At 42.8% G+C, this 17,267-nt stretch overlaps 1 protein-coding gene across 1 annotated transcript in view; it reads left to right on the top strand.

Moving 5' to 3' along the window:
• Window positions 1-17,267, top strand: part of LOC135215596 (transient receptor potential cation channel trpm-like) — a 41,542-nt gene that overhangs the window by 1,269 nt on the left and 23,006 nt on the right. Inside the window, exon 2 of the mRNA XM_064250486.1 lies at window positions 10,787-11,017. Coding sequence (XP_064106556.1) covers window positions 10,787-11,017 — 231 coding nt within the window. The remainder of the gene's footprint in view (window positions 1-10,786; window positions 11,018-17,267) is intronic.

Here is a 17,267-nt window from a genome sequence, read left to right as displayed (position 1 = left end):
CCATGTTAGAATGAGGAATATTTCTGTACTACTTAAATAAAATATCTGAAACCTTATGGAACAGCTGCTAGGATTCCTCATATTTCATGACCATCCTTATAAAAGTTTGAACATGCTTTTCTGCCAGCCCATTACTAGTGGGATGTTACAGGGGACATAAAATATGTTTAATGTCTATTCCCTTAGAAAAAATTTAATTCCCTTAACATGAACTGGGGGCCATTATCAGTTACCATTTCTTGAGGCAACCCATACTCGGCAAATACTCTTTTAAAAATATTTGTGGTAACACAAGTTGTAGTAGTCTTCATTGGGAAAACTTCTAACTATTTAGAGTGACTATCAACTACAATAAGAAAATGCTGGCCCTTAACTTTGGCAAAATCAGCATGTATGCTGTGCCAAGGTTCAGTTGCCCATGGCCGTAACAATAAAGGAACTACTTTAGGTGATCCCTGGTTTCTTATACTTATCCCGCAAAACTTACAATATCTTCAGTATCCTGGTCAATACCAGGCCACCACACAAATGATCTAGCTAAAGACTTCATTTTACACATACCAGGTTGACAATCATGCAATTCCAATAAAATGTGCCTCTGTAATTCTGAAGAACAACACATCTTCCCTAAATTAAACAATTATCTTCAATAGACAACTCATCCCTACGAATTTAGTATGGCTGCAACTCTATTATCAACATATCCAGGCCATCCTGAGGCAGTAAATTCAAACACTTTACAAAACATTAAATCCTTAGAGGTGGTTCGGGCAATAGTCTTAGAAGTAATTGGCAATGCATTTACTTATGTATGGCAAATAAAATCTTGATTATCATCCACCTTAATATGATACTGTACAGGAAGTCGACTTAGTAAATCAGCAGGAGCATTATCCTCTGAAGGCTTATAAATTATATCACAATGGTACCCTGAAAGTATAGCAGCCCAGTGCTGCATTCTTGCTGCAGCAAGGGCAGGTATTCCTGATTTAAGACCAAAAATTCTGGGTAGTGGCTGATGATCAATTACCAGAGTAAATTTATTCCCATACAAATATAAATGAAATTTGTTTATTCCATTGCACCGGACAGTAGTCCAAACTGAAGAGAAGTCAGTTTTATTTAGCCTTCAATTCCATATTGCCTTGTCTTGAAGAACACTATGATGTACCTCATTCATTCTATGAACTTCACAGTGCATATTTAAAACATTAACTCTCCCATGCTTACAAAATAGTTAACCATAACTTTTAAGTTTAACCCATTGTATTGGATTTGATTTCAGACCTTTCAGTTTACCTGGATCTGTCACCTATTCCAAACCCTTGTTAGGCCTTTGTCTTTAAGTTGTCTGACAGCATGGCTTATTTGGTTTAACCACCCTTATACCAAATACACGTAATGATATTTCATCTTAAGAACTGCTTCCTTCTTCAGTTTTTTTAAACTGAGTTTTGAATTTTGTAAATACAAATAATTTCCTTACAGCAGTATTTTTTTCTCCATTCTTTGATCAGAAGTTGCATTTATTCTAAGGCAAAACATTGAATTGAAGAAAAATGGCAAAGGCTATGAAAAATATTACCCTACTTGAGGTGATCTCTTCCTGTCATATGTAGGGCAGGTATTTGTATCTATGAAAACATAATTTGTTTCCACCAAAATCTATGTAGTAGTCTGATAAAAAGGGGATAAGAAAAAGTTAATTTTATAATCTTGGAGGCTTAAGTCAGTGTAATGTTTAAAGCATAGAGAGAGTTTTTTGTAATGAATGGTTGGGTGCTAAGACAATGATTCTAGTTCATTTATGTACGTTAAGGGGAAATGGAACTAATGAGTTGAGATTATACATTTTAAATAGCTTGTTTAATCTACCCTAATCAGTCTACACTGCAACAGAACTGTTGTAAATTTCTACTTTTTCTTGATCTTTTAGTTTAAATAGCATTCAGATTTTTTTATGTTCGTTGCCAAGTTTAGAATGTAAATCAAATGCAGATACATGAATTGAGTGTTTAATCGATAAAAGGGATTTTTGACGAAGGAAAAATCTATTTCTGGGCAACGACCTGTGTCGCCCTGTGAAACCCCACCCTGTAGTTAGATTGTCCTCACCCAAATTACTCCAAGCTTGGAGGCTATCTTCAGGAATGACGTCTCAGGCGTCGGAGGCGCTCACGGTAGTAGTAGACCGGGAGCTGTAGCACGGCTCCTCCGTAGTTCGGGGTTTTGTCGAAGGAAGAAGCTAAATGGCAAGGGACCTCTGGTAGTGATTCCACTCGCTCCTTACTATACCGACACTTCTATTAGAGGTGAGCGAGCCATTTATCTTGACATTATATTGTTTCTTTTTTCTCTAGGATGAATAGCAATATTTATTCCTAAGAAATAGTATCCAAGGAACCATTTCACAGGGCGACACAGGTCGTTGCCCAGAAATAGATTTTTCCTTCGTCAAAATCCCTTTTCTGGGCTTAACCTGTGTCGCCCTGTGAAATAGTACCAGAGAATGCTAAAACACCAAGCTTGAGGGACAGTACAGATAAATTAAGAAGGTAAAGTTAAACACTTGTAAGGTTAATAGTATAATAATCAACAAAAATTACAGTCTTACAATATGGGAAAGTATAAGCCCTAAAACATGGGTTATAACTTAAAATTAGTTAGCCTAACTACAAGCAATAAATATACAGGTTAGGCAAAGACAGGATTATAAGTTGATATATACAAAAGAATGGAACTGAATCCAACTTGAATGATGAACAATAGCAAAACTCAAGGTAACCCAATACATGGAGGCGACTAAACTAAGTAAGGGTGCAATGGGGCAGGTAGAAGGGAAGGCTACAAGAAGTTATAGGAAAATTTAAGAATCAGGAGAAACTGTGTTTCCAGCTGCCACTGCTGGAAATCTGAGGGCTTCTAAGGGTTTTAGGTAGTGCCGTTTGAAAACTGTCGGAGATTTCCAGCCTGTATATTTCTTAAGATCGTCAAAATTCATGTGTTGGAAATAATTAATAGATGTGGCCACCGCCCTAACATCGTGGGCCCGAGGAAAGGAGACTGGATTGGCCTGTTTAATGAAGTATAAAATTTGTTGCCTGATCCCTTTTAGGGATAATGTACCACCTTCCTTCCTAATGAACAACGGGCCTGAAGATTTCAGAGTTGTTCTGCTTAGGTAGGCTCTTAATGAGTTGACAGGACAAAGGGAAATGTCTTGAGGTAGTGGTAGGATTTTCCACGAGGACCATCTGTCCTGTGGATCTTCATTTTTGGCTAGAAAATGGCGATCTGGGGATAAGAGGACTTCCCCTGAGGGGAGGAACTCAATGTGGCCTGGTTCCCTTGATAAGGCTGACAGTTCTGATATTCTAGCTCCGGAGGCTAAACTTAATAAAAATAGGGTTTTCCTCAGTAGGGTTATATAATTGCAAGAGTCATTGTTAATGTCCAAGGCTAGTTTGAGGACATCATTTAGGAACCAAGAGACTGATTTAGGTCTCGTTGATGGTCTTAATCTAGCACAAGCTTTTGGTATGGACGTAAAGTACGAATCCGTAAGGTCTATGCTAAAACCAAATTGGAAGATCTTTTTAAGAGCTGATTTGGTCGTAGTGATAGTGCTTGCTGCTAAACCTTTCTCAAACAATGATCTGAAGAAAGTTATGGCTAGGTTCGTTGTCATGACTTGGGAATTTGACATCTTAAGGAACTCTGCTAGTTTCTTGACAGATGAATCATATTGCCGGAGAGTAGATTCTCTTTTATCTGATTCCAAGAATGAGATATTCTGGGGATCAATTTCTGCATTCCTCATAGCTGCGAATTTCAGGAAATCCATAAAGTTAGGGTTTTCTGAATTCTTGAGGAAGCGGACACAGTCCGAGTTTGCACTAACTGGGTTAGTTTGGGGTTGGGAATCCGTAGTGGTCGGAGTCTCAACTCTAGGAGTAGAGGGAACCAATTGCTCTTGGGCCAGTTGGGAGCTACTAGAGCTACTTGGCCTTTGAATGTCCTGAGTTTGTCTAAAACTTTCATGAGAAGGTTCACCGGAGGGAAGAGGTAAATATTCTTCCATTTGTTCCAATCTAGGATCATTGCATCCGTAGCGTATGCTAGAGGATCGAGGTTGGGTGCCACGTAACAAGGGAGTTTGTGGTTTGACTCCGTGGCGAAGAGGTCTACTTGGAGTCCGGGGACTTGTAGACTGATCCAATTGAATGAACTCCTGTCCAGTGTCCACTCCGATTCCAACGGAGCGGAGCGAGATAGAGCGTCTGCTACTACGTTCTTGACTCCTGCCAGGTGAGTGGCTGACAGGTGCCATTTGTTTTTGTTTGCCAGAGAGAAGATGGCTATCATGACATGGTTCAAGTGGCTTGACTTGGATCCGCCCCTGTTGATGCAGTGTACTACTACTGCACTGTCCAGAACTAGTTTGAAATGTGAGTTCTTGGGCGGACGGAGTCGTTTCAGTGTGAGGAATACTGCCATGGCCTCCAGTACATTGATATGTAGCTGGCGGAATGTTAACGACCAAGTTCCTTGAGCTTTTTCGTACTGGGAGTATCCTCCCCACCCTGTTAGTGAGGCGTCTGTGTGGATCACTAATGATGGAGGAGGGAACTGTAGAGGAATTGCTTTTGAAAGATTCTTTGTCTCCGTCCATGGGCGGAGACGTTTCCGTAAGATCGCTGGGATAGTGGCTAGTTTGTCCCGTGATCTGCAATTCGCTCTTGAGCGCCATACTCTGTTTATATCTTTGAGTTTGGCTCTGAGCAGAACGTCTGTGACTGATGCAAACTGGAGTGAGCCCAGGATCCTCTCCTGGCACCTCCGGGATGTTTGTTTGAGAAATTGTTTTGTAGCTCTTGCAATTTCTTTCCTTTTCAACAACGGAATTGATAGAGTGTGCGATTGCAAGTCCCACTGAAGGCCTAACCACTGGAATCGAGATTCCGGTGTTAGTCTGGACTTGGTTTTGTTTATTTGGAAACCTAAATGTTCCAGGAATTTTATCACTTTGACCGTTGCTTCCTTGCATTCTTTGGGGTTCTTTGCCCAAATAAGCCAATCGTCCAGATAAGCCACTATTATTATTCCCTGTTTCCTTAGCTCTTGCACTACTACTTCCGCCAATTTGGTGAAGATCCTGGGGGCTATGTTGAGCCCGAATGGCATTACTTTGAAGGAGTAGGATCTGTTGCCTAGTTTGAAGCCTAGGAAGGGACGGAAGTGTCTGGCTATGGGAACATGATAGTAGGCATCTGTAAGATCTATAGAGGTTGTGACAGCCCCACGGGGAAGTAAGGTCCGTACCTGTGAAACGGTCAGCATCCTGAACTTGTCGCAATGAATGTATAAGTTCAGATGGGACAAGTCTAAGATGATTCTTCGGTTTTCCGAGTCTTTCTTTGGCACGCTGAACAAGCGTCCTTGAAATTTTAAATTGTTGACTCTTGAGACTACTCCTTTGAGAAGGAGGTCTTTGGTATACTTTACCAATTCCGTTGTTGGTGCTTGATAGAATCTGTTTGTTGGAGGAGGGCCCTCTAGCCAACTCCAACCTAGGCCTTTTGTCACTATACTTTGACCCAAGGGCTGAACCCCCACCGCTGGCGGAAGAGGTACAGCCTCCCTCCTACCTTGGGACTCTCACTGCTGGTTTGCCGAGGGGCGGCCACCTCTTGCTCCTCGGAAACCTCTTTCTCTGTTTGCAGCCCTGCCGGACCCTCTGAATCGAGAGGCACCTCTTGCTTTGCTACCTCTCGCAAACCTATTGAAAGCCTGAAAGTTCTGGCTTTCATAGTTGGAGTTGTAGGCTGGCGAGACAGCAAAGGAAGTAGAGGGTTGAGGTTGCTGGGACTGAGGGGTCAGGACAAGGTATTGTTGCTGACCCTTCGACGATGGTTGCCCTTGTGATGCTGGGACTGCCTGAACCAACGTCTGCTGAGAAGGCTGGAAGGGAGAGAACTTCCTTGGTTTCTTCTTGATCCTTTGGTTAGGACCAGAAGATTCCTGCTTCTGCTTTGCTACCAGTCCCCACCTGACTTTGAGGCACTGGTTAACCTTTGAGGCTTCATGAAGGACTTCTGCTACCACTGGTGCTGGGAAGAGGTCCGTTCCCCAAATTGAGGAAGCAATCAGTTTGTTCGGTTCATGGCGGATAGTAGCTTCTGCCAGAACGTGCTTCCTACAATTCCTCCTGGCTATGAGGAAGTCGTAAAGGTCACACTGCATGGTGTGCAGCAGACCTTTAGCCAAAACTTTAAACAATGGCTCTTGTTGGTATACAAGAGCCGTCATCTCCGCCATAGTCATGGAGGAAAGGGATCTCGCGAGCCTGGTCTGGGCATCGTACTCCGTCTGGATGAGGGAGTCCGACAACCTAGGAAGTCTCTCACTAAAGAGAGAGGTGGCACAGTCCGCCTTTAGTTTTCCTACTGAAAAAGTAGGAACTGCCCCCTCGAAGTACATCTCAGAGCCTGGGACTAAGAGAGAGGTGGGTTCCGTGTCTCGTAGTTGAGGCAGGGGCTCGTCTTTCAGGGCGGCCTGAAAGGTTGCTTCCACTACCTTAAGGGTCAGTGGTAGCGGAGTCCCTTCCACCGGAGTAAAAATGGTGAAGGGACTTCTAAAGGCTGTGATGCGGGTATTTTCACACCCCCATTCCTCCAGACTTCTCATTAGAGTCTGCTGTGCCTGTTCCCTCGGAAGGATCACTGTTTCCTTGGGAACTTTGTCTTCTCTCATCATTGCTGCTTCCGTTAGCCGGACGTAGCCAATGAATGGTGGTTGAAGGTCCCTGGGGTGGAACTCGAAGTCCTCACGCCTTCGAGTTCCTATGCCTTCGATGGTCAACATTCCGTTGACAAACAGGGCATATGAAGCAATCCTCCAAGGGTTGGCCGCCTTGAATTCCGGCAGTTGGCTGGAATCTGGCATTGGAAGAGGAGAAGGTGGCACAGTTAGGGGGGAACCTGCCGCTATCGAGGTTTGAATCCCGGCGATGGCATTCTTCTGAGCGGCCAGCCGTTCCGCCAGCGATTGGATCGACTGGCCGGAAGACGTAACAGAACTGGAGAGCTGGGAGAGCACCGAGCCGACCTTGTTGTCAACCAAGGCCCTACGATCACTCCCACCTGCTCCAGAATGTTTGCCGAAAAGGATTCGGGATCAAAAGGCGGGACTTGAGCCCGATCCTTACGTGATTTACGTTTGGGGGACCTCGACGCAGACGAAGAGGCCACCCTTGACCTAACTGTTCCGGGGTGGTGAGCCAGAGTTACAGTGTCTGCCAAGATGACCGATTTCTTGGGGAGAGACTTTTTAAGTTTCTCCTCGGTCGACTTAGCCTTGGGGATCACTGAAGCAACCTTAGGTCGGACAGACCGCTGGTCTTCAGTGAAGCCCCGGAAAGAAGTGGAAGTAGAAGGATCAGTGGAAGGTGATGGAGAAAGGGAACTCAGGAAAGGGCCCTGAGAACCCACAGAAGCTGCCCCTACTACACCCTTACCTGTACCCATGCTGTACCCATGGAGTCAATAGCCATGGGTTCGACGTCGAGGTTCATTGCCGCAACGTCTTCTGCTACGTCCTCTGGGAAATCCCCATCCTGAAGGGAGATCATGACCTGGAGGTCGGCCAGCAAAGGGGCGGCCGCTATCGGGTCCACCACTGATCCTTTCTTGGCTCCTGGGAATACTAGGTCCGCCATGTCCTGGGTAAGAATGTAGGGGCGGCCCTTCGAATTCCGGCCAAAACCCCCTACCCATGCTTTGAGAGTAGACAAAGCCTTCTTCTTCTCCTCATCAGAACCCTGTAAGAAAGGTCTAGAGTTAGGGAGAGGATAGGGGAGGAATGTCTGTTGTGTTGAGACTATGTGAATATGTGTCCCATATGTGAAAGGTATATAATAATAACAAGTATTCCAGGTGATGAATGAATGAAGGAAGTGCTAAGAAAACTTACTACTAGTGAGGCATCGCCTACTAGCAAGTAGCAGGTTTGGCAGGCTTCGTGGTGCCAAACTATAAAATCCTCCACTTTCACTGCACATCCTGCATGAGAGCGGCATACTATATGGCCGCACGGGTCTTGGAGGACGGCACTGCACCCAATCTCCTGGCAGCACAACATCTGTAAGTCAAAGGATACATGAGTACCAATGACAACCTCCGGTGGTACAAAATGCAAAATATCCGTGGGTGCCGGAGTAGGACCGATGGATAGAGTTCTACGTATAAGTGGCATGCAAAGGAATGCCAGAGTAAGCTCTAATGCTCGCTCTGTATGAATATACGTAGAAAAGTTACGAGGGGGGAAGAAAGTCTCTGCCTCCACCTAAGTTCACTTGTTATATGGTTAAAAATAGACTCCGTAGGGCCTGGAGTTAATTAATATTGAGTGAGCAATGTCAAACTTCTAACAAAGCAAGGGATAGTGCAAGAGGCGGAAATAAAAAAACCCCCGGAGTAACGCAAAAGGTTTTAAACAATAAATTAGAATAAAAATAAAAACCCATCATATCAGTAAGTGCTCGTGTAAACTATCCTAAGTGGATAGGCACCCAGTGGTTCCCTCCCCCCTCTCTATGTTCGGTAGCGGCGGATAGACACCTGCCGGACTGAACTGGGGGGGAAAGGGTAGGGAAGAATGTGGGGTAGGGGAGCCCTCCCCCTGAGCGGCCAGTTAAGGACGGAGAAGTAGGGGGAGGAGGTCCCGAGCCCCCGAGACACATGACGAGTGAGAACACCAGTAGGGGGGAGCTCCCCACCAGCCCCGTGAGTCACCCCCTCTCATGCAGACTCGGACGCTAGCTGTGAGAAACGAGTCATCACCCATCGACGTGGATGGCAATGTATGGAGGGGGAAATGGGGGGACGGGTGGGGGATCCCGTAACCGGGTGGCTCACCGCGATCGACCAGTGGTCTTCCCAGCCAGGTGATAAACACGAGGTGGGGAAGAGCCGTCGGAACAACATCAATATCACTGATATATATAGGATTACTTATAATAAATCATCAAATAATAAAATTAAAGCGATATCTTAAAGCTAGACTAACACGGGGAACACGAAGCTAATCAATCAGAAGAATAGGCTAATCGCCGATCCGAAGAAAGGGGTATGTTAGCCTAATGTAACTTCTAGTTCAAGAAAACGGGGGGTAGGCTAATCACCAATCGACAATTGGGGTATGAAAGCCTAACCTAACGGTAAAAATAGTGATAACAGGGTAAGCTAATCGCCATACCGAAGCATGGTGTATGTTAGCCCAACTTAGTACCTACAATATTATTAATTGGTAATCAGGAACTAGAGAAGGTAAGAGGGAACATCAGAATAATAAGATGATATAACTCTCAAAACCATGACTGATAAAAAGTCCTAACAACGTAAGGCGTAGCTAGACTAAGGTCCGAAACGTGCGGTCGGAGCGTGCCCCGTGGAGGCCTAACTAATAAGCTAACTGCATAAAAGATATAGAGACTATGTGTAAGTAACCATATCTAAAGTACTGTGAGAAGGGAAATCCCTAACGGTATGGAAGACCGAAAGAGAGAACCCGTACCGCCATGCGGTTGAGGGGCATACCGGCCGATAAGGCTCCGAATATATATAAAAAACACGAAGATCATCATAAAATGAGATCAGTAACCCCAAACAGTACATAACTTAGAAGCAGAAGCTGGAAGACATCTTGAAATAAAAGATAAATCCAGAATAAGCGAATACACAGCACAGAAAAATTTTAACGTGTGATGGTAAAGCGCGCTATCTTCAGGAATGACGTCTCAGGCGTCGGAGGCGCTCACGGTAGTAGTAGACCGGGAGCTGTAGCACGGCTCTTCCGTAGTTCGGGGTTTTGTTGAAGGAAGAAGCTAAATGGCAGGGACCTCTGGTAGTGATTCCACTCGCTCCTTACTATACCGACACTTCTATTAGAGGTGAGCGAGCCATTTATCTTGGCATTATATTGTTTCTTTTTTCTCTAGGATGAATAGCAATATTTATTCCTAAGAAATAGTATCCAAGGAACCATTTCACAGGGCGACACAGGTTAAGCCCAGAAAAAAGCATTATGCCTTTCTCAGGACTTAATGGACTTCCAAGGGAGAATTTTTTTGGCATCTGATTTTTTCAATTATGATTGTTAATTTTAGTTTTGTAATATGTTAATTTCAGTTTTGTAATATGTACCACAAAAGATTAACAACCAGGGTGATTTGGAAAGAGACTACTAAATTAAAGGCAAATCATTATCCTAAACAGTAAATACTAGTTTAGCAAAAGTCTATAAAGCATGTATTAAATCTGTACTACTCTGCACTGCAAAGACATGAAATATCATACAGGGAGCAAAATGGAGGAGCATTTTAAAGGAATTGTCTACAGCATGCTAAGAGCTAGTGTGTGTTGGGGACATCATATAAGTAATGGAGAAATTTATGAAAAATATGGTGTACAGTCTGAGCATGCAGGAAGTGGGGAGAGGAGCCTGTACTATTTCAAAGGGTAATACATATGGAAGTAGTAGTACAAAGACTGATAGGTGTACCCAGAACATATTGGAGAAATGTCCTAGATGGTAACTTAAAACAGATGGGAATTCAGGCAGAAAAGTCAAAAAAGAAAAAAAAGTAGATAAGGCTGTCTTAAATCATAAACTGCAAAAACATTACTGATGATGGTGGTAATGATGATAGGCTTAAAAATAATGAAAAGTGTTGTATCAGTAAGACATGTAATATATCAAGTATGGTGAAAATTCTTCTTTTTTTCAGCCATATTTCATGTTGTATGGTGAAGTGTTTGCTGATGATATTGACCCTCCCTGTGGTGGTGAAGGTGAAATTCCATGTCATCCAGGCCGCTGGGTCACACCTACAGTCATGTCCATGTACTTATTAGTTGCTAATATACTACTCATCAACCTTCTTATAGCTGTATTTAATAACATATTCACATCAGTTAATGCAATCTCACATCAAGTGTGGATGTTCCAAAGATTTCAGGTAAGTTGTATTTCTCAGTTTCTTTAAAGACCCTTAAACTTAGATTTTTCATGCAGTAAAATAATGACAAATTTCAGTAAAGTTGAGCATGCTCCTCTTTTGCATTTCTGCCATTGTATTAGCAGAGATTGGCATTTCCATGAAATTTACAAATAATGGTTAGTTTTATCATCTTTTCGTGAGGTTATGTTCATATCATAGTCCTGCATCACTGACAGAATCACTAGTCTTTTTCTCTGTCAAACAGAAGGTGGTCTTACCAAACATGTGCCCTCTGAACCCTTAGTATGTATTGACCAATAACCTGACTTTTCATGATCATATAGTGCTATCAACTGCTCTGATATATATATATATATATATATATATATATTATATTATATATATAATTATATTATAGATATATTAGATATATATATATATATATATATAATATATATATATTAATGTGATGGTTGATAAGAGCAAAATGCATGCATTTCTACTCTTCCTAAGTTTCAGTGCAGGTAATCAATCTTGTACTTTGTCATAAAAGCAACTGTGTCAGATGATTTTACCTTTGAAAGAAGTTGCAAATTTGTCTTTTCTTCTTAACTGTTCATTCAAAGCACTGCTAAAGGGTATGGTAATCAGAGATTGCTATAACATTTCATGTTCAAGGTAAAAGTTCTGCATTCCAATTCTGAAGGACTTTTACCTGATACAAGTGTCTTGCTTTACATTCTAGAAATTTGGATGATACTTACTACAGGCTTATTAGATATGAGAGATTTAAATTCTTACTTCTCACAATTCCTGAGAACTGTAATGGGCCTCACAGGCTTATGAAGATATTCTGACACCTTCAGCATCTTGTTCTCTCTCCTAAATAGTAATTCATGTAGTATATGTATGGTTAACGGAGTTCTAATGAAACACTTATTTTGTGTTATGAAAACACAAAATAAGTTTTCCCAAGCACCTTTTATCATATAACAAGTGCCTTCTTTCCTACCATTATCCCTACATTAAGGGGTCAGTTGCCTGATGGGCCTTCTCCACTGCCTTCTATCAAAGGCATCATCCTCCACCAAACCTCTTCTCTCCATATCTTCCTTCACTTTATCTTGCCATCTAATTCTCTGTCTCCCTCTTGATCATCTTCCTCTAACAGGTTCCTCCCAAGCCCTCTTCACTCTCTCCTCGTCATCCATCTGCAACACATGCCCATACCATCTCAATTTTTAATCTCTTATCACTTCTGTAATCTTTACTAAGCCTGCCTTTCTTCTTATTTCATTATCCAATCTCTCAAGCAGCGATATTCCCATAATCTACCTCAGCAGTCTCATCTCTGTTCTTTCAAGCTTTACTTCCTCTTTTCTTTTTAGAGCCCATGTTTCTGCTCCATACATTAACACTGGTCTTATCACTGTGTTTTATATCTTGACTTTTAGCTTGATTGGCATTTTCTTAACACATACCATCCAGCTACCTCTCTCCACTTCCTCCATCCAGCTTTTAACCTACTGTCAACTTCAGCCTCACATCCTCCCTCTTGGCTTAAAGTAGATTATAAGTATTTAAACTTTTCTGCATGTTTTATAATTGAGCCTCTTCTTTCTTGTATTACTGTTCTGTCTCTGACTTCCCTACTGCTCAACAAAACCTCTGTTTTATTCACATTCACCTTTAAGCCACCTCTCTCTAAAGACTCCTGCCACTCTCCAACCCTTCTCTGTAGGTCCTCCTCATTTTCAGCAGTAATCACCAGATCATCGGTGTACAACAACTCCCACAACTCTTCATTCCTGATCTCTTCACTCAACACATCCATGACCAGCACAAACAAAAATGGGCTTAATGTTGACCCCTTGTGTAATCCAACACTAACTTCAGTTTTCTGTTTCCTCAACTGCTGTTATCACTTTTGTGCTCGTTCTTTTATCTATCATCTTGACCAGCCTAACCAACTTTTCTGGGACTTTCCTTTTCCTTAAACACCAAAACATCACTTCTCTTGGGATTCTATCATATGCTTTCTCTAGGAGGGGGTCATTTGACCCCCCCCCCCTCGTTACAGGCCTGATACATGATTTTTAATAATTGTTGTACGTATTCATATCGATTCACTGTAATTTCATTGCAGTAATTTCGTTGTGGTAATTTCGTTGCAGCAATTTCATCGCATGGCAAATACATATTAGAGAATTTCAGTGCAAAGTAATTACATTGCAATGCATTACATCTCACGGTAATTTCATCACGTAACTATATGTACCATAAGATTAAAAAGGGGGAATAAAAGAATTTTTTATCAAAAATGTGTTTATTCGAATACTAATACATATTAATACATGGTAATTAAAAAAACTTAAAAATACAGATAAACTAAAATCACACACACACACACATTTATTTTTATTATAAAAGAAAAAAATTTACCTATTACCATCAATATTCAAAAAGACAAATTACGGGCAATACCCCTAAGATAGTCAAGCAATTCCCAATTTTCATAATTGTTAACGATGCGTTGGATTCTAACGGCACTCTCCTTATATTTTTTTTTACGGCGAGGAATGTCTGTACCAGCGACATACTGTTCCATTATAGCTTCATTTCTTGATTGCTCTTTTTTCAAAATATCTAGAAACTTCCAAATAGTAGGATGTGATGCCCCAACCAATTTGCTGAATGAACGATGCCAACCTTCACAACAATTGTTTGTTTTAGAGGCACCTTGCCTGGCAGCGTCGAAGCAATTCCATAAAATATGATCAAATCGAGGAGGTCGACGTCCGGAGCAACAGTTCGGACGTCCAATCCAGTTATCCTCCACATAATCTAAAACAGGCTGTGCATTTTCAGGATAATCATTTTTATCAATTAGGAATTCAAATGTGCCAACTACATCTACGATAGGCACGAATGCAATTGAAGTAATCATGTGCATTTTTAATGCAAAATCTGCATCGCTCTCATACAACTGTTGTAGGCCATTCCTTTGAATAGACCGAAATATACATTGTGAAAAATGAAATAGACAACCTTTTTGAATTGAATCGGGAAAAACTGATCTAAAAGCATTAATTGCTGCGCATTCAAAATCTGTCATTATTTGGCTAGGTGATAATGATGGCTCTAAGGTTTTTAGTTCTAGTAAAAGCTTCTTGTAACTCTCTTCGGTTTGTTTAGCCATTAAAACATAAACAAGAGGCAAAACGTCGCCATTCATTGTGCCATGAATAGTGTACAGCTGTCTGAATAAAGGGGGTGTTGTTTGGAAAGTACCATCTACATACCATTTATCTGCACTGGCTGATATCTGTAAATTTCTTTGAGTAAAAAATATGATATTGTTATGATACAATAAAGTTTTGTTCATACTTACCTGGCCCATATATACTTAGCTATAGACTCCGTCGTCCCCGACAGAAATTCGAATTTCGCGGCACACGCTACAGGTAGGTCAGGTGATCTACCGCCCTGCCGCTGGGTGGCAGGAATAGGAACCATTCCCGTTTTCTAATCAGATTTTCTCTTCCACTTTTCTAATCAGATTTTCTCTTCCACTTGTCTCCTGAGGGGAGGCTGGGTGGGCCATTTAATCGTATATATCTGCCACGTAAGTATGTACAAAACTTTATTGTATCATAACAATATCATTTTTGTACATTCAACTTCCCTGTCAGATATATACTTAGCTGCTTGGCACCCTTGGTGGTGGGTAAGAGACAGCTAACTACTGAAATAGATAGGAAGACAACATACGTTGTAGGTATTACGTATATCAAAAACCTTGGTTCCTACCTGTTTTGGCTGAAGACTTCATGGCTACTGCTTAGGAGCCTGCTTCGCCTCAAGAGCCTCAGCGAGGTAGTGACCTCATGCTAAGAGTTCTTGTGGGTCTGTCAATGGGGTCTTATCCACTTACTCGACAGAGCCTGAGGATCTTTGTCAATGGGGTCCTATCCACTTACATGACAAAAGACCTTGCCTAATGGCATCATCAAGGAGCACAACACCAATCCCGATCACCTGATCCTAACACCCGGGTTAGTAATGAGATTGAAAGGAGTTATCCCCAACCACCTTTCAAGCAACCCTAAAAACTCAACACCAAATTTTTCCAAATCAAACTAAAAACATTAAGGATCAGTCTTAGCTCCTCTTCCCAGCACAGTATCTGTTGATACATAAGGACCCAGAGAGAAGCATTTCTCGTATGTCACTCTGACATCCTTTAAGTAATGGGAAGCAAACACTGAGTTGCATCTCCAGAACGTCGCTGCTAAAATATCCTTCATTGACATATTTCTGCTGAAAGATAAAGATTTTGCAACTGCACGTACTTAATGCGCTTTTACCCTTAGCATTTCAAAGGATTCATCTTGGCACTTCATGTGTGCTTCCGTTATCACATTCCTGACAAAGAACGCTAGTGCGTTTTTTGACATGGGTCTCTTAGGGTCCTTCACAGCACACCAGAGACTCTGATTGCAACCCTGCAGTTGCTTCTTCTTTTGAAGATAAAATTTTAAAGCTCTAACTGGACAGAGAGACCTTTCTAACTCCCTCTCGACAAGAGGAGAAAGTCCCTTGACCTCAAAACTTCTGGACCAAGGTCTAGAAGGGTTCTCGTTTTTAGCTAGAAACAGAGGTTGGAAAGAGACAACTGCAGAATCTCCTTTAAACCCCACACGTGAGTCTAATGCATGTAGTTCACTGACTCTCTTGGCAGTTGCGAGGGCCAGGAGAAAAATGCATTTCCTCGTGATATTCCTGAACGATGCTTGATGAGGGGGCTCGAACCTATAAGATGTGAGGAACTTGAGAACCACATCTAGATTCCAGCTAGGAGGAAGAGAAGATCTGGTCTTGGAGGTCTCAAAGGACCGTATAAGGTCATGAAGATCTTTGTTTTCCTCTATGTTCAGGCCCCTATTCCTGAATACAGCAGAGAGCATGCTCCTGTATCCTTTAATGGTGGAAACTGCCAAGTGTGATTCTTCTCTTAGGTAGAGAAGAAAATCGGCAATGTCGGTCACAGAGGTATTGGAGGAGGACAGCTTCTTCGACCTACACCATCTACGGAAAACTTCCCACTTCGATTGGTAGACCCGCAGGGTAGAAGACCTGCGGGCTCTGGCAATCGCTCTCGCAGCTTTTCGAGAAAAGCCTCTCGCTCTGACGAGTCTTTCGATAGTCGAAAGGCAGTCAGGGAGAGAGCGGGGAGGTTTTTGTGGAACCTCTCGAAGTGGGGTTGTTTGAGCAGATCTGTCCTTTCTGGAAGAGATCTGGGGAAGTCCACCGTCCATTCCAGTACCTCTGTGAACCAATCTCAAGCGGGCCAAAAGGGAGCGATGAGTGTCATTCTCATCCCTTCTGAGGACACAAACTTCCTTAGCACTTCTCCCAGCAGCTTGAATGGGGGGAAGGCGTAAGCGTCTATGCCCGACCAATCCATGAGGAGGGCATCGATCGCTATGGCTCTGGGATCCTCCACTGACGAGCAGAAGTTGTCCATTCTTCTGGAGAGGAACGTGGCGAACAGGTCTATCTGAGGTTTCCCCCAAAGGGACCAGAGTTTCTGGCAGACTTCGGAGTGGAGAGTCCACTCTGTAGGAAGGACCTGGTTCTTCCTGCTCAGTCGGTCTGCTCTTATATTCTTTTCTCCTTACACAAATCATGTTAGGAGTATGATGCCTCGTTCCTCTGCCCAGATCAACAGAGCTCTTGCTATCTCGTTAAGGGAGAAAGAGTGAGTCCCTCCCTGCTTCCGGATGTAAGCCAGAGCCGTGGTATTGTCCGAGTTGACCTGGACTACCACGCCTCTGACGTCTGATTCGAAGTGCTTCAGGGCTAAATGGATAGCTAGAAGTTCCTTCGCGTTGATGTGCCAGGACACCTGTTCTCTTGTCCAGGTGCCTGACACTTCTTTCGTTCCTAGTGTTGCTCCCCAACCTGTCTCTGAGGCGTCGGAAAACAACACTAGGAGCGGGTTCCGAAGAGACAGGGACACTTCTTCGCTCCTCTCTAGAGGGTTTAACCACCACTTCAAGTGGGACTTGATCTCCGGTTGCAGGGGAAAAGAGTCCGAAAGTTCCCCTGTCTTCCGGTTCCACATTCTTTGTAGGTAGAACTGCAGCGGTCTCATGTGAAGCCTCCCCAGAGAAACGAACTGCTCCAGCGACGAAAGGGTACCCAGGAGACTGAGCCATTCCTTCGCTGAGCTTTGTTCTTTCTCTAAGAAGGCTGAGACTTTTTC

Source organism: Macrobrachium nipponense, chromosome 5, assembly GCF_015104395.2.
Source record: "Macrobrachium nipponense isolate FS-2020 chromosome 5, ASM1510439v2, whole genome shotgun sequence".
In the NCBI taxonomy this organism is placed as follows: domain Eukaryota; kingdom Metazoa; phylum Arthropoda; class Malacostraca; order Decapoda; family Palaemonidae; genus Macrobrachium; species Macrobrachium nipponense.
The sequence above is the reverse complement of the archived record's forward strand: the minus strand, read 5'-3'. Positions and strand labels throughout refer to the sequence as shown.